This window comes from Esox lucius, chromosome 13, assembly GCF_011004845.1.
Source record: "Esox lucius isolate fEsoLuc1 chromosome 13, fEsoLuc1.pri, whole genome shotgun sequence".
Lineage (NCBI taxonomy): Eukaryota > Metazoa > Chordata > Actinopteri > Esociformes > Esocidae > Esox > Esox lucius.
Genome location: NC_047581.1, coordinates 30467675 through 30491477, shown reverse-complemented (window position 1 = coordinate 30491477; position 23803 = coordinate 30467675). Strand labels below are relative to the sequence as shown.

The 23803-nt window shown below is 43.3% G+C and overlaps 1 protein-coding gene across 1 annotated transcript in view; it reads left to right on the top strand.

Annotated features, from left to right (window-relative positions):
- atp8b5a (ATPase phospholipid transporting 8B5a) overlaps window positions 1–22964 on the top strand; it is a 32741-nt gene extending 9777 nt beyond the window's left edge. The window contains exons 2-29 of the mRNA XM_010876923.4: window positions 5234–5323; window positions 5571–5629; window positions 6796–6909; window positions 7600–7698; window positions 9766–9827; window positions 10038–10110; window positions 10202–10272; window positions 10437–10519; window positions 10810–10968; window positions 11466–11554; window positions 11669–11862; window positions 13198–13406; window positions 14085–14128; window positions 14467–14632; window positions 14751–14939; window positions 15076–15191; window positions 15351–15515; window positions 17556–17667; window positions 17975–18080; window positions 18203–18335; window positions 18407–18590; window positions 18759–18850; window positions 19032–19163; window positions 19720–19803; window positions 19955–20200; window positions 20603–20741; window positions 21998–22128; window positions 22567–22964. Of these exons, the coding sequence (XP_010875225.1) occupies window positions 5281–5323; window positions 5571–5629; window positions 6796–6909; window positions 7600–7698; window positions 9766–9827; window positions 10038–10110; window positions 10202–10272; window positions 10437–10519; window positions 10810–10968; window positions 11466–11554; window positions 11669–11862; window positions 13198–13406; window positions 14085–14128; window positions 14467–14632; window positions 14751–14939; window positions 15076–15191; window positions 15351–15515; window positions 17556–17667; window positions 17975–18080; window positions 18203–18335; window positions 18407–18590; window positions 18759–18850; window positions 19032–19163; window positions 19720–19803; window positions 19955–20200; window positions 20603–20741; window positions 21998–22128; window positions 22567–22893 (3621 nt within the window). The 5' untranslated portion in view covers window positions 5234–5280 and the 3' untranslated portion in view covers window positions 22894–22964. The remainder of the gene's footprint in view (window positions 1–5233; window positions 5324–5570; window positions 5630–6795; window positions 6910–7599; window positions 7699–9765; window positions 9828–10037; window positions 10111–10201; window positions 10273–10436; window positions 10520–10809; window positions 10969–11465; window positions 11555–11668; window positions 11863–13197; window positions 13407–14084; window positions 14129–14466; window positions 14633–14750; window positions 14940–15075; window positions 15192–15350; window positions 15516–17555; window positions 17668–17974; window positions 18081–18202; window positions 18336–18406; window positions 18591–18758; window positions 18851–19031; window positions 19164–19719; window positions 19804–19954; window positions 20201–20602; window positions 20742–21997; window positions 22129–22566) is intronic.
- Window positions 22965–23803: the final 839 nt, after the last annotated feature.

Genomic DNA, 23803 nt, shown 5'->3' with positions numbered 1-23803 from the left:
GTAGTTGTAGGTTATATACAGTACCAAGACGAGTCTGGTAGTAGTAAATATCAGAATGTAAATTTAAGCACATAAAATTTGACTAGCAGCTAACAGATAACAGAATACATTAAATCTGTGCTGGTTTGGTTTAATTGATCCTTAGTAATCTATACCCACCTTGATCAGAGGGTTTTGTTGATATATGAGCTGTGTCTGAGGGATTCGAACATCTCATGAATCAGACCAACTGTTTACACAGAATGGATGAACAGAACATCAGAATGTCAAGCAAATTACATTGCAGCTTTCATAGTCTTTGTCTTTGAGGAGGGGTTTGTGTCACTGTAGCAATGTTAAATCAAATCCATATCAATCCAAATGTTAGTTTAAAACCTGGCGTGGCACGGTTTGGTTGGCGGCATGTTTAACACTGCTGGCATGGGCATGGTTTCCCCTGTGTTGACTAAACAGACTTCCTGTTCTTTTGCATAGTAACTTCACACTGGAAAGGATGTGCTGAAGTGAAGTAGTTTTTACAGTGAACTGAAGGGACGCTGTGAATCACATAGTGAGATGTTCTGTTATTGTTCTACGGACAACATTCCAAAGATACAAGAAGACTCTCAAACAGATTTGTTTGTAAAACCCCAGTTGTATGAGCTGGAATCAACCAAGTACGGTATACTGTAGCAAATTAAAGCTGGTGTTCTAGGATACAATATGGATTAGTTAGTTCCTGGATTGTGTGACTTTGACTTTTCGGGGTCAGATTTCATCACAGGAATGGCCTCCCACTTTTGTCTCCTTACAAAACTGTCTGTTTGAAAGGAACCGCCAAGACTATGGACGAATAGTTCCGCTCAGAGGGTGCTCAGAGGGTGCTCAGAGGGTGCTCTTGGGGTGCATTCTGGTGCACACAGTTGTATATTAACTTATGGAGGGACTAGATGTAACGCCTCATTGGGGATTTCTGTTTAGTGGTACATATGGTTTGGCCTTGCTGCTACTAATGGTGGCCTTCATATCATATCAACACCCACATCCACGGTGTGTCTGTCAGGTTGATGGAGATTTAAGATGGATTTTAAAAATAGTGATGTTTTTCTTAATACTATTATATCCTTAAACCAAATCATTTTGAAGTAGTTCTGCCTTGTACTTTATGAATAGCTTCCCATGCTTTATCAGGGTTTTTTTTGCTTCTTGCTCTGGTACCTTCATATTTGTGTGGTTGCGGTGGGCTGTGGCAGTTAAGACTGTGCAACCACACAGTCACTCCGAATCCATTCAATTCCGTATCTCGCTCTCTTGCTCTCTTTGATTTGACTCTCACTCCCACCTCTAACTCTCATTTTCTATCTTACTATATATCACTTTTGTTCTCTTTTCTCCAACTGCTCTTACTCTCCCTCTCACTCTGTCTAACTCCCCCCACACACACACACACATAAGACACAGCCTAAACATGAACATTAATGTGCTCAACATATTTTCCTTTTATATGTTTGACATTTAAAATCTTGTTTTTGTAAAGGCATTTCAGACTGGTCAGTATTACAGTTTTTTGGGAGGGGGTTTGGGGAGTTGTAGTCTGTTCGACTAGCGGTTTACACATTTACATTTAGGTCATTTAGCAGACACTTATTCCAAGTGACTTCCTGTATATTTGCCATGAAGGTAACATGACAGTGCGGGTGTTTAAGCTGTGTGTGTGTGTGTGTGTGTGTGTGTGTGTGTGTGTGTGTGTGTGTGTTTCTGACTTAACTTTATCACAGTAGCATAAATATCCCAAAACTGGTGGTGGAAATAGAATAGGTTTACTAATGGGGACATTTTAAACTGGTTATGTTAAGGGTACGAGGAGAGAAATAATAGATAGCCTTTCCGGCCTCCACAAGGGTAGGAGAACAGACGTGTTTGTGTGGGTGTGTCTGTGTATTTTACCACACTGATGCCTCTGTCTGTCTTTGTTTTTAAACACACATTCTTAAACACACACGTGTGCTATAAATAGGTAACCATGACAGCGAACCCTGAGGGGCGGGACCCTATAGGTCTGCTTCCTGTCCTGGAATAGTGAACAGTAGCCCTGTTACAGTTGGTTGCAAACACAGATGTCGTCCCTCCTTCTGCCTGGCGGAGTGTTTCCAGGACTGATGGGTGAATGTGTTCAGGACTGATGGGTAAATGTGTTTCAGGACTGATGGGTGAATGTGTTCAGAACTGATGGGTAAATGTGTTTCAGGACTGATGGGTGAATGTGTTTCAGGACTGATGGGTGAATGTGTTCAGAACTGATGGGTGAATGTGTTCAGGACTGAAGTGTTCAGGCCTTCATGAGGGACTTTCCTGGATTGTTTGAAGGAGCAACTCACTGACTCACGATCTCCACACCCCTTCCTCTGTGTTGGATTGAAGTAGCAAAGAGGCTGATGAAACGAACAGTAACAGCCTGAGAAATGAACAGCCGGGACATGCACGTACATGCACACGGACCGTGCACGTACAAACACACAGACCGTGCACGTACATACACACGGACCATGCACGTACAAACACACAGACCATGCATGTACATACACTCAGACCGTGCACGTACATACACACGGACCTCTTTCTGTCCTCTTTGTGTTCTCATTCTTGTATTGATATATCTGCATTCAAATGCAAATTCACATTATGATTTCTGATTCCACTTAGTGAACTGTGTTTTAGCATTACAGTCAGAGGTTTGGTAGGTAGTACTAAAGTCAGATACTTAGTAAGTAGTACTATATGCAGAGTTTTGGCAGCTTTGCCACAGTCAGAGGTTTGGTAGATAGTACTACAGTCAGAGGTTTGGTAGATAGTACTACAGTCAGAGGTTTGGTAGATAGTACTACAGTCAGAGGTTTGGTAGATAGTACTACAGTCAGAGGTTTGGCAGATAGTACTACAGTCAGAGGTTTGGTAGATAGTACTACAGTCAGAGGTTTGGCAGATAGTACTACAGTCATTGTTTAACTATCTATGACTGCAGTCAAGTCACTCTTATCCAGAGTGACTTAATAATGTCCCTAGGGCATCATGAAACAGAGAACTGTTCCACTTTTCCATCATTTTTAATTGTCTTTAATACTTCATGTTGAGTGAACCTTGCATGAAGATATGAAGAGATGGTTTACTGTGTTCCAATACTTAAGAACAGGACATGCTCCAGACTTCCGCATTGAACAGCAAACACACTATAGTTTACTACTGAGACTTCCTCACGTAATAATTTTTCTAAAAAAAAAACAGAATAATGTAAGCATCCCGTTTTTCTATGTAGTAGGACTGTCAAACTAAGTCCTTTAGAGATATACTTCTCTAATGGAATGCACGTTGAAATATTGTTTTGTATCATGTATAAACTTCTATCATCTTGTCTTATTATGGTCTGGTCTCATCTTGTATTGTCTCATCTTGTCTTGTCTCATCTTGTCTTGTATGGTCTTGTCTCATCTTGTCTTGTATGGTCTCTTCTCATCTTGTCTTGTATGGTCTTGTCTCATCTTGTCTCATCTTGTCTTGTATGGTCTTGTCTCTTCTTGTCTTGTATGGTCTTGTCTCATCTTGTCTTGTATGGTCTTATGATGTCTTTTATGGTCTTGTCTCATCTTGTCTTGTATGGTCTTGTCTCATCTTGTCTTGTCTCTTCTTGTCTTGTATGGTCTTGTCTCATCTTGTCTTGTATGGTCTTGTCTCTTTTTGTCTTGTATGGTCTTGTCTCATCTTGTCTTGTATGGTCTTGTCTCATCTTGTCTTGAATGGTCTTGTCTCTTCTTGTCTTGTATGGTCTTGTCTCCTCTTGTCTTGTATGGTCTTATGTTGTCTTGTATGGTCTTGTCTCATCTTGTCTTGTATGGTTTTGTCTCATCTTGTCTTGTCTCTTCTTGTCTTGTATGGTCTTGTCTAATCTTGTCTTTTATGGTCTTATCTCTTCTTGTATTGTATGGTCTTGTCTCATTTATTTTTTTAGGTCTTGTCTCTTCTTGTCTTGTATGGTCTTGTCTCATCTTGTCTTGTATAGTCTTGTCTCATCTTGTCTTGTATGGTCTTGTCTCATCTTGTCTTGTCTCTTCTTGTCTTGTATGATCTTGTCTCAACTTGTCTTGTCTCATCTTGTCTTGTATGGTCTTATCTCTTCTTGTCTTGTATGGTCTTGTCTCATCTTGTTTTTTATGTCTTGTCTCTTCTTGTCTTGTATGGTCTTGTCTCATCTTGTTGCATCTTGTCTTGTTTGGTCTTGTCTCACCTTCTTTTGTATGGTCTTGTCTCAACTTGCCTTGATTGTACTACAGTCATTGTTTTATTATCTATGACTGCAGTCATAGGTTTGGTAGATAGTACTACAGTCAAAGGTTTGGTAGATAGTACTGCAGTCAGAGGTTTGGTAGATACTACTAGAGTCAAAGGTTTGGTAGATAGTACTACAGTTAGAGGTTTGGTAGATAGTACTACAGTCAGAGGGTTGGTAGATAGTACTACAGTCAGAGGGTTGGTAGATAGTACTACAGTCAGAGGGTTGGTAGATAGTACTACAGTCAGAGGGTTGGTAGATAGTACTACAGTCAGAGGGTTGGTAGATAGTATTACAGTCAGATATTTGGTTGTATGAGAGATCTATAAACCAGTTAGTTACAGATCATGGATATAGTGACAGGGGATATTTGAAAGTGGAATATGTTTGTCTGGGAAAAAATTAAACGTACAATCTTTTCCGTAATGTTCCAGGTCAAAACTGGTACTAGAGGCTGGCTCTGGAGGCCTCATAGGGTACCTCATGGAAAACTGTTTAACAGATGAAATGGCAACACGGTTTAGCTGTGAGCCCTGTCCTGTTATGGCCACTTGGTCTGCATTGGTGTTGGGGAGACTTTAACTTGCCCACCACAAGAAGCAGAAGTAATCCATCTACAATCTCTGTTCCCCCAAAAACTGCCAAAACATGTTGCTTCAAAAGAATGGGAATTCAAAAACAAAATCACTTTGACAAAAAACAACCCAACAAAAATTAGTTAAAAAGGTTTCTCAAGCCCACCTTTAGTGGTCCCTAAATATGCCCCGAATTTTGGCAAACCAACAGAAATGACCGCAAGAATTTGGAGTGGGAGAAGTAAAAAGTGTAAAAATAAAATAAAATCACGCTGTGACTAGGGCCTGTTAAGTGTCATTGTTTATAGTAGTTAATATTTTAGTGCCCAACTCCCCCCGTTCTCTCCTTCCCCAGAATAAATTCCATGGGTCAATGAAGAGCGTAAAGAAGAAGCAGAGAACATGTCGTTGTTCCAGCTGGACTTTGCTAAGAAAAAAGAAAGAGGTGAGAACCGTAGACGCAAATTTCTCTGATGGCCCATGCTGCCTTTGGTTAACACACGCATTTTTGTTTATTAATAAAATTGTAATCTATTGTTTCACATCCTCTAAACCTATTCTTCTCTCCATTTGGTTATGAATGATAAATATTTGTATTTTATTTGTTGCACTTTTTAAAATCCTTTTACAAGTGGCTTGATCCACCCCCAAACATCTCTCACCCACTCCTTTTCTCTGTTCTTTTTTCTCAGAGTTGGAGAGGAAACTCAAGGCAAATGACAGAGAGTATAACCTCTCCTTCAAGTATGCTGTGAGTTAAATTGAATGCGTCTGTGTGTGTGGGTGAGTGCGCATGTGTGTGCGTCTGCGTGTGTGTGTGAGAAACATTGATTTTGTATGGACAACACTAGAAAAGGTATTGATTATTATTTGGATTATTGTTATAACTAATTTAGAGGTTCCTCTTATCTAGAGTGACTTAATAATGTCCTTAAAGCGTCATGAAACAGAGAACTGTTCCACTTTTCCATCATGTTTAATTGTCTTTAATACTTCATGTTGAATGAACCTTGCATGAAGATATGAAGAGATGGTTTACTGTGTTCCAATACTTCAAAACAGGACATGCTCCAAACTTCCGCGTTGAACAGCAAACACACTTTACTACTTCAATAAAAGACCTGAATAATGTAAACATCCCGTTTTTCTGTGTAGTAGGACTGTCGAGCTAAGTCCTTCAGAGAAATGCTTCTCTAATGGAATGCACGTTGAAAGCGGCCTGAAAGAGATTTACATACTTATGCAGAGTTGTTTATCGCTCAATCTAACCTTTCCTCAAACAAAACTCTGTCAATGACTTGTTTGTATGTCTTGTTATGTATCATGTATAGACTTTTATCATCTTGTCTTATATGGTCTGGTCTTGTCTTGTATGGTCTTGTCTCATTGTGTCTTTTACGGTCTTGTCTCCTCTTGTCTTGTACGGTCGTGTCTCATCTTGTCTTGTATGGTCTTGTCTTGTCTCATCTTGTATGTTCTTGTCTTGTCTCATCTTGTCTTGTATGGTCTTGCCTCATCATACCTATTGTCTTGTACCATCATCTTTTATCTTCACATATCATCTTCTTTTTGTATGTATTGTCTTGTTTTATATCACATTGTTTGTATCGTCTTGTCTTCTGTCATCTTGTCTTGTATCATATTTCATTATACAGATGTTGAGTGGTTTTTATTAGTTTTTATTTCCTGTTAGTCTAGAAATGTTAGATATAAATAATAAATGTATTTTACCTTCAATGAGTTCTACTGATGTAGCTATACTGCTCTGATGGAGGCCCAGACAGAGAGAGATATGAAAAGGTTTACACAGCAGGCACGTTTTAATGGCTTTGAGCTCCTTGTTGGTGTCTTGCCTGTGTTCTTCCTCTATGGTTTTCACACAGCGTGACTCTCTTTTCCTCTGTGTTCCCCAACCAGACTAATGCCATTAAGACGTCCAAATACAACGTGTTCACCTTCCTGCCTCTCAACCTCTTTGAACAGTTCCAGAGAATTGCCAATGCTTACTTTCTCATTCTGTTGCTACTCCAAGTGAGTGTAACACACACACACACATTTTACACAATTGGAAGTACAACATAACAGGATATGACTGAATGAAGTGCATTAGGGCAGGCCAAACCTTATCGTCTCAGATCTTGTTCTGGAGGCGGGCCTTCACCCGAAGTGAGTGATGGACTGAATTAGTGACAATGGAGTCACTCAGTTGGCGTCGTGACTTTAAAACAGCTATGTTTAGAGAAAGGTAATAAATAGGTTTGAGTAGTGACAGGCACTAACTCTCAACATTGAGGCAACCATCCTCTTCAGTGGTGTTGCAGGGGTAGATCTGCTTGCATACCAAGATTAATTAAGGGGAAAAGACAATGTGTTGCATGCAGATTAAGGCTTTCAGGAAGTGAGATACTAAGAACACGAAGTTGATCCTCAGCATTTGGGTTTACAAACAACCCACACCAGACCTAGAGTAAACATTTCACAGCTTAAAATATCTATAAACATCCAGGGACATTTACTGAAGACTTTGTCCAGCACGGCCGCCATGTTGGTTCAGTGAATCACTGCAATATGGAGATGCAACAGTATGAGATAATCGCCAACAGTTCCCTATTAAATGACCTGGTGACAGGATGACTCATATGAACATGACATTTTGGGTATGACTGTTTTTGTTGAATATCATGTCTGTGTTGTGTCTGTGTTGCGTCTGTGCTGTGGTAGTTGATTCCGGCAATCTCGTCTCTGTCCTGGTTCACGACTGTGGTTCCTCTGGTCCTGGTGCTGTCTGTGACCGCTGCCAAAGATGCTACGGATGACATAGTGAGTATTAACATGTGATATTGAACTACAGGAAACATAGTGAATATTTACAGGTAATATTGTACAGTATGGACTACAGGAAACATAATGAGTATTACCAGGTGATATTGAACTACAGGAAACATAGTGAGTATTTACAGGTGATATTGAACTACAGGAAACAGGCAGTATTTACAGGTGATATTTTACAGTAGGAACTACAGGAAACATAGTGAGTATTAACATGTGATATTGAACTACAGGAAACATAGTGAGAATTTACAGGTGATATTGTACAGTATGGACTACAGAAAACATAGTGAGTATTACCAGGTGATATTGAACTACAGGAAACATAGTGAGTATTTACAGGTGATATTGTACAGGATGAACTACAGGAAACTGAGTATTAACAAGTGATATTGTACAGTATGAACTTCAGGAAACAGTGAGTATTTACAGGTGATATTGTACAGTATGAACTACAGGAAACATAGTGAGAATTTCGAGAATGTCTTAATGTTTGGTCTTTTTGAGATTAACAGACAATGTCCAGGTGTGACGTAACCGTAGCGGATGATGTAATAGTCGCTGTTGCCCCTCTCTGTATTCAGTCATGTTGTGTTAGTTGCTCAATGATCCCACTTCTGCCTCTTCTCTCTATTTCTATGGTTGCCGTTGCCGTGATTATTTTCAGTTACTGAGGAAGATATCAGGAAGATATCTGAGTAACAATACAAATCTCTGTCTGAACCAGCCCAGCTCTCAGTTCCTTTATGGCCACCGAGGATATAACCTGATGTTACTAAATTATTCTGATGCTGTGTTTTCAGAAGTTTGTTCAATGGCAACTTCATAAATCAAGCAGGAATCTGGTTCCCTAAACAATGAAAGGAAAATGACTTTTGAGTTAAGCACTGATATGGCCAGTCGTGTGAACAGGAAACCTGATACCGAGGCAATTTGGAATATGTTGTGTAGTTTGGTTACAAGTGAACATCAAGTATCAGAACAAGAGGGTGGTTTGTTAGGCTAGTGAAGTAGTGATACTGACCTTTTCTGGCTGCATGGTCCACCAACTCCCCCAGATGGTTGCTTTTTGTGTGGTCATTGCATTTCAAGATGACAATTTTCAGCATTGTGTTGTGGGAAATTAGAGCTCTTTGGCAGTCTAGTGAGTCTTTGGAAAGAAATTAAATATTTGTATGACCTCTGACATGAAAAATCTCCATAGTCAGTATTTACAGAGAGAACTGCCAAATAGATGCTATGTAATTATTTAGTCACCAGCAAAACATGTCCAACAATTATTAATCTATAATTATGAGGATGAATAATGAAGATTAGATTAGGTAGTAATTTTCATCATTTGTACTTTTTTATATTGTTTTTATATACAGGGAGACAAACTAACACCAGTAGCTGTGTTTTTAATATAAAAAATAACGCATAAATGCAGAAATACACAGTCATTTACACACACTCATTAAGAAAAACAGATACAATTAACAGTGAAAAGATCTGATGTCAATGTTTCAAATAATAGGCACCAAAACATCCAGTTTAGACAATAAATCTGTAATTAATTCCACATACATGGTCCAACATTACTAAAGAGCACTTCCTGATTGTGGTAAAAACTGCAGTGTTCACGAGATTAGCAAATGTTGCAACTATGAGAGCTGTTAGATACATCTGAAGTATTTGCTCTACTGCTTTGTAAATAAACTACAGTTTATCTCCTAAAGAGGCTCAACTTCCCTTCAGACACAAAGCCCAGTGGTGACTTCTAAACCCCGAACACAATAATAAACAGCGTGAATCTGCGGCATGAAGATAATATCACCATTGTCGGAACAGACATGAAAATGGCCTGAACAATACTTTTCCTACTAACAAACAAAGGCTGCGTGGGACCGTGTGTGTGTGTGTCACTAATGTGTGTGTGTGTCACTAATGTGTGTGTGTGTCACTAATGTGTGTGTGTGTGTGTCACTAATGTGTGTGTGTGTCACTAATGTGTGTCTGTGTGTGTCACTAATGTGTGTGTGTGTGTGTGTGTTTGTCCTCTGTTTTCATTTTCGTCAGAACCGCCACAGGAGTGACAAACATGTGAACAACCGGAAGGCGACGGTGCTCATCGATGGACAGTGAGTTTCTCAGCTTGACATGTGGTTTCCTGCTGAACAGAGTTCATGAACCAAACTTTGAGGTTGTGTCACTGTTGTGTCACTGGGTGTGAACCTCTGACATCTGGGGTAACATTCCATCTTGTACATTTTCTCCTGTGCGGTCTTCAAACGTGATGAAGCAACACTCTCCTCTGCCTTTGTCTGTCATCTCCCTGTCTCTCTCTCCAGGCTACAAAGTGAGAGGTGGATGAACGTCCAGGTGGGGGACATCATCAAACTGGAAAACAACCAGTTTGTTACGGTGAGAATCGAGAGCTTCGCTGTCGCCCGTTTTCCGGTCCAGAGCGTTTCGCGCCGCTGCTCACAGCTCTCCTCTGTCTGTGTGATTCCAGGCAGACCTACTGCTGCTCTCGAGCAGTGAACCTCTGAATCTGGTCTACATAGAAACGGCTGAACTGGACGGGTGAGTTCGCGGGGGCAGGTAATGTCCCTGTCAAGCCTGCTTGTCCGTCTGCCGTGCAAGGGATTTCTATTACTTATGTTCTCGCGACTCCTCTCCTCTCCTCACCCACTCCTCTCCTTCTCCTCTCCTCCCTCCTTCCTCTACTCATCCACTCCTCCCCTCAGGGAGACTAATTTGAAGGTGAAGCAGGCTCTAACGGTCACAGGAGACATGGGGGACAACATCCAGAAGCTTGCCGCCTTCAACGGTGAGTTCGTCACACACAGGGAGTGACATCACGGGACATGGTTGCCCCATTGCTTTCATAGTAGTGACAGAGGTGTAGTGCTAATTAGCGGTAGAGGTGTAGTGCTAATTAGCGGTAGAGGTGTAGTGCTAATTAGGGGTAGAGGTGTAGTGCTAATTAGCACAGGCAATTGTCCAAATATGAACAGACTAGCTAAACATTGTGGTTAAGTGCTTCAAATAAAAATACCTGCATACCCTCCTCTTTCTGTCCTTCGCTGCTGCCTGTTCCTCCCCTACCTTTCCCTGAAGGCGAGGTGCGCTGTGAGCCCCCGAACAACCGCCTGGACCGTTTCACAGGAACGCTGAATAATGCCGGACAGAAATACTCTCTGGACAATAACAGGATCCTACTCCGGGGCTGCACTCTCAGGAACACCGACTGGTGCTTTGGACTGGTGCTGTTCGGAGGTGAGAGGTCAGATTTAGGCTCACAATCAGGATGTAAGGATATGTCAGTCAAATGTTATTGACAGTTTGTCTACAAAATAAACAATTTAGGGAATGACTTCAAACACTGATGTTGATATTGAGGGAATAACCAGAAACATGGTGAAAACTTGGTGTCACACAACGATTATGATCTATTGTCCTCCACTATGAGTCAGTGATTCTGATCTATTGTCCTCCACTATGAGTCAGTGATTCTGATCTATTGTCCTCCACTATGAGTCAGTGATTCTGATCTATTGTCCTCCACTATGAGTCAGTGATTCTGATCTATTGTCCTCTCCTATGAGTCAGTGATTCTGATCTATTGTCCTCCACTATGAGTCAGTGATTCTGATCTATTGTCCTCTCCTATGAGTCAGTGATTATGATCTACTGTCCTCCACTACGAGTCAGTGATTATGATCTACTGTCCTCTAATATGAGTCAATGATAATTTAAACCATGTTTTGGTGAAGGTCCAGAGACTAAGCTGATGAAGAACTGTGGGAAGACCACGTTTAAGAGGACCAGCGTGGACCGTCTGATGAATGTACTCGTACTCTGTGTGAGTCCAGTAGATACCGTGTTTCAGACCCCATTCAGGGACTTATATTTAGGGTAAATAGATCTATTTCATAGATCCGTCATCCTATATGTTCCCCCCTATTGACTGTTGTAGATATTTGGCTTCCTGGCGGTGATGTGTACCATCCTGGCCATTGGCAACAGGATCTGGGAGCAGCGCTGGGGGTCCGACTTTACAGCCTTCCTGCCAAGAGAGGATGGAGTCAATGCCTCCTTCTCCGCCTTCCTTACCTTCTGGTCCTACATTATCATCCTCAACACCGTTGTGCCGATCTCTCTCTATGTCAGGTCTGTCTTTCTCTATGTCAGGTCTGTCTTTCTCTATGTCAGGTCTGTCTTTCTCTATGTCAGGTCTGTCTTTCTCTATGTCAGGTCGGTCTTTCTCTACGTGAGGTCTGTCTCTCTCTACGTTAGGTCTGTCTCTCTCTACATCAGGTCTGTCTTTCTCTATGTCAGGTCTGTCTTTCTCTACGTCAGGTCTGTCTTTATGTCGGATCTGTCTGTCTTTACGTCAGGTCTGTCTGTCTCTATGTCAGAACTGTCTGTCTTTATGTCAGGTCTGTCTGTCTCTATGTCAGAACTGTCTTTCTCTACGTCAGGTCTGTCTCTCTTTACGTCAGGTCTGTATTTCTCTATGTTCGGTCTGTCTCTTTCTATTTCAGGTCTGTCGGTCTGTGTCCGTCAGATCTGTCTATATCCCTCTACATCAGGTCTCTCTTTCTTTCTCTATGTCAGGTCTCTCTTTCTTTCTCTACGCCAGGTCTCTCTTTCTTTCTCTACGTCAGGTCTCTCTTTCTTTCTCTATGTCAGGTCTCTCTTTCTTTCTCTATGTCAGGTCTCTCTTTCTTTCTCTATGTCAGGTCTCTATTTATTTCTCTATGTCAGGTCTCTCTTTCTTTCTCTATGTCAGGTCTCTCTTTCTCTATGTCAGGTCTCTATTTATTTCTCTATGTCAGGTCTCTCTTTCTTTCTCTATGTCAGGTCTCTCTTTCTTTCTCTATGTCAGGTCTCTATTTATTTCTCTATGTCAGGTCTCTCTTTCTTTCTCTATGTCAGGTCTCTCTTTCTCTATGTCAGGTCTCTATTTATTTCTCTATGTCAGGTCTCTCTTTCTTTCTCTATGTCAGGTCTCTCTTTCTTTCTCTATGTCAGGTCTCTCTTTCTTTCTCTATGTCAGGTCTCTATTTATTTCTCTATGTCAGGTCTCTCTTTCTTTCTCTATGTCAGGTCTCTCTTTCTCTATGTCAGGTCTCTATTTATTTCTCTATGTCAGGTCTCTCTTTCTTTCTCTATGTCAGGTCTCTCTTTCTTTCTCTATGTCAGGTCTCTCTTTCTTTCTCTACGTCAGGTCTCTCTTTCTTTCTCTATGTCAGGTCTCTCTTTCTTTCTCTACGTCAGGTCTCTCTTTCTTTCTCTATGTCAGGTCTCTCTGTCTGTCTTTCTCTACATCTGCTTGTTTTTTAACATTACATGATGAGCTACTTTGCAGTCCTTCAAGCTGATCCGAGGATAATGTAATGGGAGGGTAACGAAGGTGTCAGCAGTGAGGGTAATGTTCTGTGTGGGTAATGAGGGTAATGGTACGTGTGGGTAATCATTGCATTGTAATGTCTGGGGTTGCAGCATGGAAGTAATCCGTCTGGGGAACAGTTTCTACATCGACTGGGACAGGAATATGTATCACGCCCACAGCGACACCCCGGCCGAGGCGCGTACCACCACCCTGAACGAGGAGCTGGGCCAGATCAAATACATCTTCTCCGACAAGACCGGAACCCTCACTCAGAACATCATGACCTTCAACAAGTGTTCTATCAATGGGAAGTCTTACGGTGAGAAACACAGCACAGTGCAATACATACATACACATGGGGCGTCAGACTGCAACTGCCGTCACACCACCCTGCCCTGTGTCGTCTCACCACCCTGCCCTGTGTTGTCTCACCACCCTGCCCTGTGTCGTCTCACCACCCTGCCCTGTGTCGTCTCACCACCCTGCCCTGTGTCGTCTCACCACCCTGCCCTGTGTCGTCTCACCACCCTGCCCTGTGTCATCTCACCACCCTGCCCTGTGTCGTCTCACCATCCCTGCCCTGTGTCGTCTCACCACCCTGCCCTGTGTCGTCTCACCACCCTGCCCTGTGTCGTCTCACCACCTTGTTTAAAAGCCTTGTTAGCTCTTGTTGTCAAAATCCCCAAATCACATTTTGCTTAGGGCCCCCAAAAGGCTAGGGCCGGCACTGACTTCCTATCATATTGGTTTGACTGCTACGCTTTGTTAACTCGCTTCAAATGGATCCTAATGAAATGATTCAAATAAACTACATTAGTCAAGTAACATTTATAGTCCTGTAACAAACAATACTGCAGACTATTCAACTAACAATGAAGGACTTCAGGAGTAACGTAAAGCATTTGACACATTTGGTGGAATTGAGGCATAACAAACTCATTGTACGGACACACACTGACCACCTTCCTTGACTGTGAATTTCAAATATTTTCTCCAGGGGATGTGATTGACTACAATGGTCAGAGACTGGAGATTAATGAGGTATCAGTTTTTCATTGACTATTATTTAGCAATTTTACTGTACTGTATTTATTTATTTAAATTCCATTGAACTGTTTTCATACATGAGTTTTATTTATTGCTAAAACATGTTGAAATGTTTTAGTTGACTAAGAAAAATGATTGATTGATATGTAAAATATACCATGTAAAATATACCAAATACACCACACATTCTAGCTAGTTAAACAAAAGCCAGACATTTCACATACGAGAGTGTCTTTCCTTAGGTGTATTTACGCTGTAGCCCTTCAACACTACGTACAGCAACAAACATGGGGTCAAAGGTTCAGTACTGCTTCTCCCCTCCCCCCCTCCAGAACACAGAGACGGTGGACTGGTCGTTTAATCCACTGGCTGACCAGCGCTTCTCCTTCCACGACCACTCCCTGGTGGAGGCCGTGAAGCTGGAGAGTCCTGAGGTCCACACCTTCTTCCGACTGCTGTCTCTCTGCCACACCGTCATGGCCGAAGAAAAGAGAGAGGGTGAGTAAGGAGAGACTGAGAAAAAAGTTTGGGCAACAGAAAGGATGGGAGTAGGGAGAAAGAGCAGGAAAATGACACCACTTAGACCACAGGAAATGACATCACTCCCTCTGCACAGGTGAGCTGCTGTACCAGGCGCAGTCGCCTGATGAGGGCGCCTTGGTAACCGCTGCACGCAACTTCGGCTTTGTGTTCCGCTCGCGAACACCAGAGAGTGTCACGGTCGTAGAGATGGGAAAACAGCGCTGCTACGACCTCCTCGCCATTCTCGACTTCAACAACGTCCGCAAGAGGATGTCCGTCATTGGTAAGCGCCCGATTTTGAAACAAATATCAAGGATTTGAGTTCCTGGGCACTGAATGTGGTGCTCCGTTCTAACTGTGTTCGTGTGTCTGTGTTTGTGTGTCTTTGTGTCTGTTTTTGTGTGTCTGCGGTGTGTCAGTGCGGAGTCCAGAGGGGAAGCTGTGTCTTTACTGTAAAGGAGCAGACACCATAATATATGAGAGGCTACACCAGTCCTGTAGCAAGCTGATGGACATCACCACTGAACACCTCAATGTACGATACAAAAATCTAACACAACTGGGACATTTTCCATCCTTTTTTTTTGTTTGAATGTTAAGGTTAGCGTGAGGGCTACAATATAAAACGGTAAAAGTAATGTCTCTGAAAGGGCTAAAACCTAAAAGTGTGTGTGTGTGTTCTGTGTTCCTCCAGGAGTATGCAGGTGAAGGCCTGCGGACCCTAGCTTTAGCCTGCAAGGACCTGGACGAGAAGTACTTCAAGGAATGGCAACAGCGCCACCATGTGGCCAGCACAGCCCTGGAGGACAGAGAACAAAAACTAGATCTCCTTTATGAGGAGATAGAGAAGGACCTGATGGTAGGGAAAAATCAACAACTGAACCAGAGTCACTTCTACAGATTACAGGTTGAGATCATTACTTACAGTTTTTCTCAGTCGCTTTGGTGCGTTTTTCACATCATCCCTGTGCAAAATAATAAGTGCATTTCTCAGAACAATTTGTACAAACTGCAATATACAATAGATACGTTTCTAAAGCTAGTCAGTCACTAGAAATCCTTAGTACATCTCTCAAAAGTAAATATTCATGCCAATGATCATGTCAGTGTCCTCAGAATGATAAGTCATTGAGTCGTTCACAAACAAGGTCGTCAAAATGTTTAGGCGTGTTGTCAATGTAACTGTGTACTTTGACCGTATTACCTGATGTGAACTTAGGCTACAGTTTGGATGACAGTTACTGTATTGAAAATGCACAAAGCACTTCTATGGCATGTATCAATTTCAACAATACTATTAACATATTACTGTGTGTGGTTTATTGATTGAAAGGGATTTTTTTTCACAGCTTTTACTAGTGCTACTTTATGAAAGACAAAAGGAAAAATATTTACTGTAAGAAAAAGAAAAGGGGCACAAAGAAAAAACATTTTTTCTAGAAAGAAACACCCCTAAGGCACAACTTTGTCTACACATCCAGACGTTCCTGTCTGAAGGCCCACATATTCTCATCCACATAATACTGGTTATTTTCCCTTGCAATGCAACGTGGAAAGAATCTTCTGGAATGCCTCATCCATCCTCTGCAGGGGTCTACACATGCTGCATCCATTGCAGCCAGCAGGGTCATCTGTGTGTGTGTGTGGCTGACGATCATACACCTTCCACCTCCATGCTGAAAATAACTCCCCAATTGGGTTAAGGAATGGTGAATAAGGTGGGAGGAATTCTACGAGCATCCTCGGGTGGGTCACAGACCATTGCCTTATGATGTTTCATTGATGGAAACTCACATTATCACAAATGACCACATACAATCCTCTCTAAACAGACCCCTCTCATTATCAGGGATGAGAGCCCTGTAGAGAGTCTCTTAAAAGGTGAGTAGATGCTGGGTGTTGTATGGGCCTATAAGGGGGATATGGGTTAGGACACCATGCTCCGAAATAGCAGCACACATGGTGATATTTCCTCCCCGTTGACCTGGCAAATCCACAGTAGCTCTGTGACCGATGATATTCCGACCCCGCCTTCTGCATTTGGTCAGGTTGAAGCCAGCCTCACCACCTATACCAAGTCATGAGAGGGTTCACTTGATTCCAACTCCATTATACGCTATATCCCAGAACACACAGTTTAATTTGTTTTGGTAAGGAAGTGGGGCATAAAATGTACATATATTGCATGTTCCTTCCACAGCAATGGAAATGTGTGCAGTTTATGCTTACTGTACTATGTATCACTATAACATGTTGCTGTAAAGTAGTTACAGAGATACATGTTTTACCTGGACATACTGGCACCACAGCAAAAGGTCTAATAGAAATGTGTGAAACTATGCTTGACAGTTTATGACAAATAGGGCAACAATTTTGCATGTTATGGCTTATGCAAGGAACTGATGCCTAGATGTTTTGAGGGCTAAGACTATTCAACAGAGAACCATCTACTATATTTTGATCAACATGACATGAGCAATTGAAAATGTGGAAAAAAGCTGACACTTGTACATTATCAATTGGAATATGTACAAAAGCAATTGCAATTTGTTCAAAGGAATAAGAAATTGCTTTAATGATGTGACTAGATGATTTGGAATTTGTACAAGTAGTATCAAGAATTGCACTTTTGATCTAAGAAATGCACCAAAGCGACTGAGAAAAACTGTAATGTCAGTGTTTGTGGGAGAATTAACTGTGGTTAGATCAGAGTAATGTGACTAGTCGGGCCATGTTACTTGTCTCCGTTATAGAAAATGATTTTTGTTTGGCTTATCCATGAATTAGATCACTAAGAAAACTTGTGTGTGTTTGTGTGTGTGTGTGTGTGTGTGTGTGTGTGTGTGTCTGTGTGTGTGTGTGTGTGTGTGTGTGTCTGTGTCTGTGTGTGTGTGTATAGTTGCTGGGAGCTACAGCTATAGAGGATAAGCTCCAGGATGGTGTCCCTCAGACCATTGAGCAGCTCTCCCAGGCAGACATCAAGATCTGGGTGCTCACCGGGGATAAACAAGGTGAATCAATCAGATAATCAGTCAGTAAAAGCCAGGGCTGTTTCAAAAAGATTAAAAACCACTTAAAAAAAAAAAATCATATCACTCTAAAAAGACAAGCTATCTGGGGGGTTATTCAAACTGAAACAAAAATGTTTTTGAGGAACCCTTTAAATAGTTCCTTAAAGAACCTTTTGAAGAAAACATTGGCGTAAATTTTTTACAGTTTCAATGCTTAAAGATTATTCCAGGAACATTGTTAGATTAAACCAATCTAATCTGAGAAAAATGTAAATTTTACGTGATGTTGTTGCGTGTCACGTGACAGAGACTGCGGAGAACATTGGATACTCTTGCAACATGCTGCGTGAAGAGATGAACGACATCTTCATCGTATCCGCCAACAATACGGATGACGTCAGACAGGAACTGAGGTCAGACGATGTGCAGTCATGACAATGTATTGGCTCCATCTTGGCCGCAATACTGTCTTTTGTTTTGACCCTCCAGAAACAGCTCTCCAGAAACAGAATTTCCCTTTTTTTTTTGTTACCAGAAATGCGCTGAACGCCATAAAACCAGGTGCAGAGGTCTTTACACCAGTGACTAGCCTGGGTAGCAAGGTGAAGGTGATCAAGGATGAGGAGGTGGACGGGGAGTTTGGCCTGGTCATCAACGGACACAGTCTGGTGAGAGATAACACATGACACTAGTTTCTAGTTGTGTTCAAAGTGCTGTGCTAACCCCTGACCCCCCCCAGGCCTATGCCCTGGATGGCAGCATGGAGCTGCTGTTCCTGCGCGTTGCCTGCCTCTGTAAGACGGTGATCTGCTGCAGGGTGACCCCACTGCAGAAGGCCCAGGTGGTTGAGCTGGTTAAGAAGTACAAACAGGCCGTCACCCTGGCGATCGGAGACGGGGCCAACGACGTCAGCATGATTAAAGGTACAACGGGGTGGGTCAGGGTTATGGACGCCGATTGGCTGAAAGTAGGTTATAACCTCCATCTCCCTCTCCTCCGCTGCTCATATAGGAGTTGGTTATAACCTCCAACTCCCTCTCCTCAGCTGCTCATATAGGAGTTGGTTATAACCTTCCTCTCCCTTTCCTCAGCCGCTCATATAGGAGTAGGTATCAGTGGTCAGGAAGGAATGCAGGCTGTCCTCTCCTCAGACTACTCCTTCGCTCAGTTCCGTTACCTAGAGGTATGAGACACTGGCACTCATCAGTGACAGCTTTAAAATGTATTTTGCTTTTAAACATGGATTCTATTATTTTAGATTTTCTTTTGTCGTTTTTTTTTAATATTGTTATTCTTGAATTTAAATAATATATTATTAATTTCCAAAACAATACATAGATTTGAAAAGTTGTTTTTGTTTTCAGCGCCTCCTCCTGGTCCACGGTCGCTGGTCCTACTTGAGGATGTGTAAATTCCTAAGCTACTTCTTCTACAAGAACTTCACCTTCACCTTTGTACACTTGTGGTATGCTTTCTTCTGCGGCTTCTCGGCACAGGTGAGAGAAAAAGAGAAAAGAAAGTGGAAGGAGAAAAGTGTTGGGGGGAGAAAGCTAAGAGAGTGGGATTATTTCAATTTAAAAGGATTACCAATAAAATTGTCTTTGGGCTGAGGTAGGGAATCCCTTTCTGGAGTGGCACACACAAAGAAGTTTTTTGCATTTAACCAATCAGAAAGACCAGGTGTGTTGAAAGAACTGATCTTTGAACTGATCAATTAGCCCTGTTGGCTGTTGGTTAGTACAGAGATTGACTAAATTCAACACACCAACAGCCTCTTTAGTCCGTAGTTTGTAACCCTAACCCTGAGAGTCTGTCATTAAAAGTGTTAATTTCTGCTATTAAAGTTGATACTTTGGCCAAAATAAATAAATAAATAAATAATAATAATAATAAATATATATATATATATATATATATATGGAAACTAGTGAACAAAATTTTTTGTGTATGAAATAACAGAATATTACGTTTTTAAGTAAGAGTTTCAACAGGCATTTGGTTATACAACTATTCAGTATTTTTCACTTGAGGTTATTTGTGTTTTTCTTGCAGACAGTCTATGACGAGTGGTTCATTACGTTGTATAACCTCGTCTACACAGCACTACCTGTTCTGGGCATGAGTCTCTTTGACCAGGTAAGCTTGTGTGTGTGTGTGTGTATGTGTGTGTGTCTGATTATGCTTGGTCTACGTGTCTCCCACACGGACAGGCAAACATGATCAAAATGGTTTCTGAATCACACGGTAAACTGTGAAGCATGTCGCTCTGTCTCCCTCCGGTGGCCAGGATGTGAATGACATGTGGAGTTTCCAACACCCTAAGCTGTACGTCCCCGGCCAGCTGAACCAGTACTTCAGTAAGACGGCCTTCTTTAAGTGCGCCCTGCATAGCGTGTACAGCTCTGTGGTGCTGTTCTTCATCCCGTACGCTGCCATGTACGACACGGTCCGCAGTGACGGCAAAGACATCGCCGACTACCAGTCGTTTGCCCTGCTGACGCAGACCTGCTTGGTGTTCACCGTCTGCATACAGGTATGACACACAGCTTTGTAGGCAGTCTACAACCACAGGTATGACACACAGCTCTGTAGGCAGTCTACAACCACAGCTACAACCACAGCCTACAGCTACAACTACAACGACAGCCTACAGTTACAGCCTGTTCAGCACATCTACAGAAAGCTTTTGGAAATAATTGAAATCACTGCAGAATGGACCGAGGAGCCAGTTTAGATAATTAGTTAATTAAATGTAAATATTTATTATTACTAGTACTACCTGAATACAGTCCATCCATGGATGTGTTTCTGTGTCTGCCTGTCTGTCTGTCTGGCTATCTGGCCTGTCTTCATTCATGTTCAATATCTCCTTAACAAGAAGATGGTCTAAAACCAGTTTATCTCCCTTTCTCCCCTCCCTCCCCCTTTACTGTAGCTTGGTCTGGACATGTCCTATTGGACGGCGGTGAACCAGCTGTTTGTGTGGGGGAGTCTGACCATGTACTTTGCCGTCACCTTCGCCATGTACAGCAACGGCATGTACCTCGCCGCCCCTGCCTCCTTCCCCTTCATCGGTAAGTACCAGTCCTTCCTCCCCACACCACACGCTGGCCCTCAGCAATAGTTCCCTCATCTGTGAGCACCAGTCCTTCCTCCCCACACCACACGCTGGCCCTCAGCAATAGTTCCCTCATCTGTAAGTACCAGTCTTTCCTCCACACACCACACGCTGGCCCTCAGCAATAGTTCCTTCATCTGTGAGCACCAGTCCTTCCTCCCCACACCACACGCTGGCCCTCAGCAATAGTTCCCTCATCTGTGAGCACCAGTCTTTCCTCCCCACACCACACGCTGGCCCTCAGCAATAGTTCCCTCATCTGTGAGCACCAGTCCTTCCTCCCCACACCACACGCTGGCCCTCAGCAATAGTTCCTTCATCTGTGAGCACCAGTCCTTCCTCCCCACACCACACGCTGGCCCTCAGCAATAGTTCCCTCATCTGTGAGCACCAGTCTTTCCTCCCCACACCACATGCTGGCCCTCAGCAATAGTTCCCTCATCTGTGAGCACCAGTCCTTCCTCCCCACACCACACGCTGGCCCTCAGCAATAGTTCCCTCATCTGTGAGCACCAGTCCTTCCTCCCCACACCACACGCTGGCCCTCAGCAATAGTTCCCTCATCTGTGAGCACCAGTCCTTCCTCCCCACACCACACGCTGGCCCTCAGCAATAGTTCCCTCATCTGTGAGCACCAGTCCTTCCTCCCCACACCACACGCTGGCCCTCAGCAATAGTTCCCTCATCTGTGAGCACCAGTCTTTCCTCCCCACACCACACGCTGGCCCTCAGCAATAGTTCCTTCATCTGTGAGCACCAGTCTTTCCTCCCCACACCACACGCTGGCCCTCAGCAATAGTTCCCTCATCTGTGAGCACCAGTCTTTCCTCCCCACACCACACGCTGGCCCTCAGCAATAGTTCCCTCATCTGTGAGCACCAGTCTTTCCTCCCTACACCACACGCTGGCCCTCAGCAATAGTTCCCTCATCTGTGAGCACCAGTCTTTCCTCCCCACACCACACGCTGGCCCTCAGCAATTGTTCCCTCATCTGTGAGCACCAGTCTTTCCTCCCTACACCACACACAAGCCCTCAGCAAAAGTTCCTTTAAGTTCAAACTACCCCTAAGGTAAATGTCCATAAAAGCCATTCATGTTTAGGCTAATTTTACTGTCTCAATTTGTGTGTATATTTGTTTGTTTCTGCATGTGTGCCCATGCTTGTGTGTTTGTATTTGCTATTTCGACGTGTGTGTCTCACCTGTGTATCAGGCACAGCCAGGAACTCCTTGAACCAGCCCAATGTTTGGCTCACCATCCTGCTCACCTCCATCCTCTGTGTACTTCCTGTTGTGGCGTACCGCTTCCTGTTGATACAGCTCCGCCCCACTATCAACAACAAGGTAGGACCACTGTCCAATCACACACTCCTGGGGCCTCAGATTATTAACATTCTGTCTTTAACCAATCACACAGTGTATGTATGTTCTAAGGAGTCATTTTTCTTAATTTCCATAAGTGGTGAAAGGTGGCTTAAGATCAAATTCCCATTCATATTTTTTGTCCTAAACCTTACACTAACCCGAATAGAATACTGTTGTATGTAAGTTTAAATGGAGAGCAATGAGGCTCTTTCTAGTTCTTCGCCAACTGGGATGCCAACAATTCCTCTGGACTTCCAGTGACACTATTTAGTAATGACTTGAAAACCACATCTAGCATTTTGTCACCAGAGACACAAAAATGGTATTCACAAGTTCATCTAAGTCTGGGGACCAACTTCATCTCTGTCTCTAACCCTAACCCATGCCTGTCCCCGCCCTACCTATGCCCCCCCCCAGGTGATGTTCAAGGTGAGACAGGCCAAGGCCGCACCCCTCCCTCCGAAGCGACGAGCCAAGATTCGACGCAGCAGCACCCGTCGCTCCGGCTATGCCTTCTCCCACGCGCAGGGATACGGGGACCTGGTGACGTCCACCCGCTTCCTGCGCCGTCCCGCCATCGTGCCCTCGTCCGGGTTCACCCTCCTGGGTCGCACCACAGGGTTCAGCCCCATGGGCCGGTCGGCAGGATACAGCCCTACTGGGCACGCTCAGAACAACAGGCCACGGGACGTGGAGGCGACTTCGCTGCAGATGTACAGCACTGCGCAGACCCTCGGCTTATGAGGCGCCGACAGACCCGGCCTCCTGAGGAATAGGGGCGAGGGGAGGTGGAGGAGGTGGAGGAGGTGGAGGAGGTGGAGGAGGTGGAGGAGGTGGAGGAAGTGGAGCTGTTGTCTGAAGAGGAACACGTCCGGATGAACCTCAGAGGCATTCAAACACTTGCTGTAACTTAGCAACCTTATCGACGCAATTTCTACAGTGGGACCACGCCAACCTGTTCTGGCATGTAGGCTGTTTCTAACTCCAGTTGTGACTGAACTGGTTTAGCTTTAAATCCACCGTGTTTCCAACTCCAGTTGTGACTGAACTGGTTTAGCTTTAAATCCACCTTGTTTCCAACTCCAGTTGTGACTGAACTGGTTTAGCTTTAAATCCACCTTAATATTGGAATCAGTGGTGCTACATCATGGCGAGGATCTACAGGACAGAATCTCACCAGGAACAGAGTTGGAGCAAACTTACAGCACATTATCTTTTCCCCTGGCGGCAGACATTTTGGAATGGACTCGAGTGTCTGAACATTCTGTTTCTCCTTTATTCCTCCTCACGCTGTCTCCTGGTCCACTCTTAGGCCCTTTGTGCCATCAGGAGTCTTCTCATGGAAACACCGAACTCTACAGCTCAACTGTGCGACATGCTATACAAGCCCTGTGTGTATCGAAACAGATTCCCTGGAGAGGTTCTCTCTGGCTTTCAATGGAGGATTGTCCTGTTGTAGAAGGCATGACTTTGCACCCAATCTGACACAGTAGTGAAGCACTAAGCCTTATTCCTAGCATCATCCTAGATCACATTCCTGAGGCCACATTCCTTACAGCTTTTATAAACCAATTCACTAAGCACAACCAATTCAATGTGCTTAGTGAATATTCCAAAAGGCATCTGAGGTGATGGTGGGAATCCGGCCCAGGAT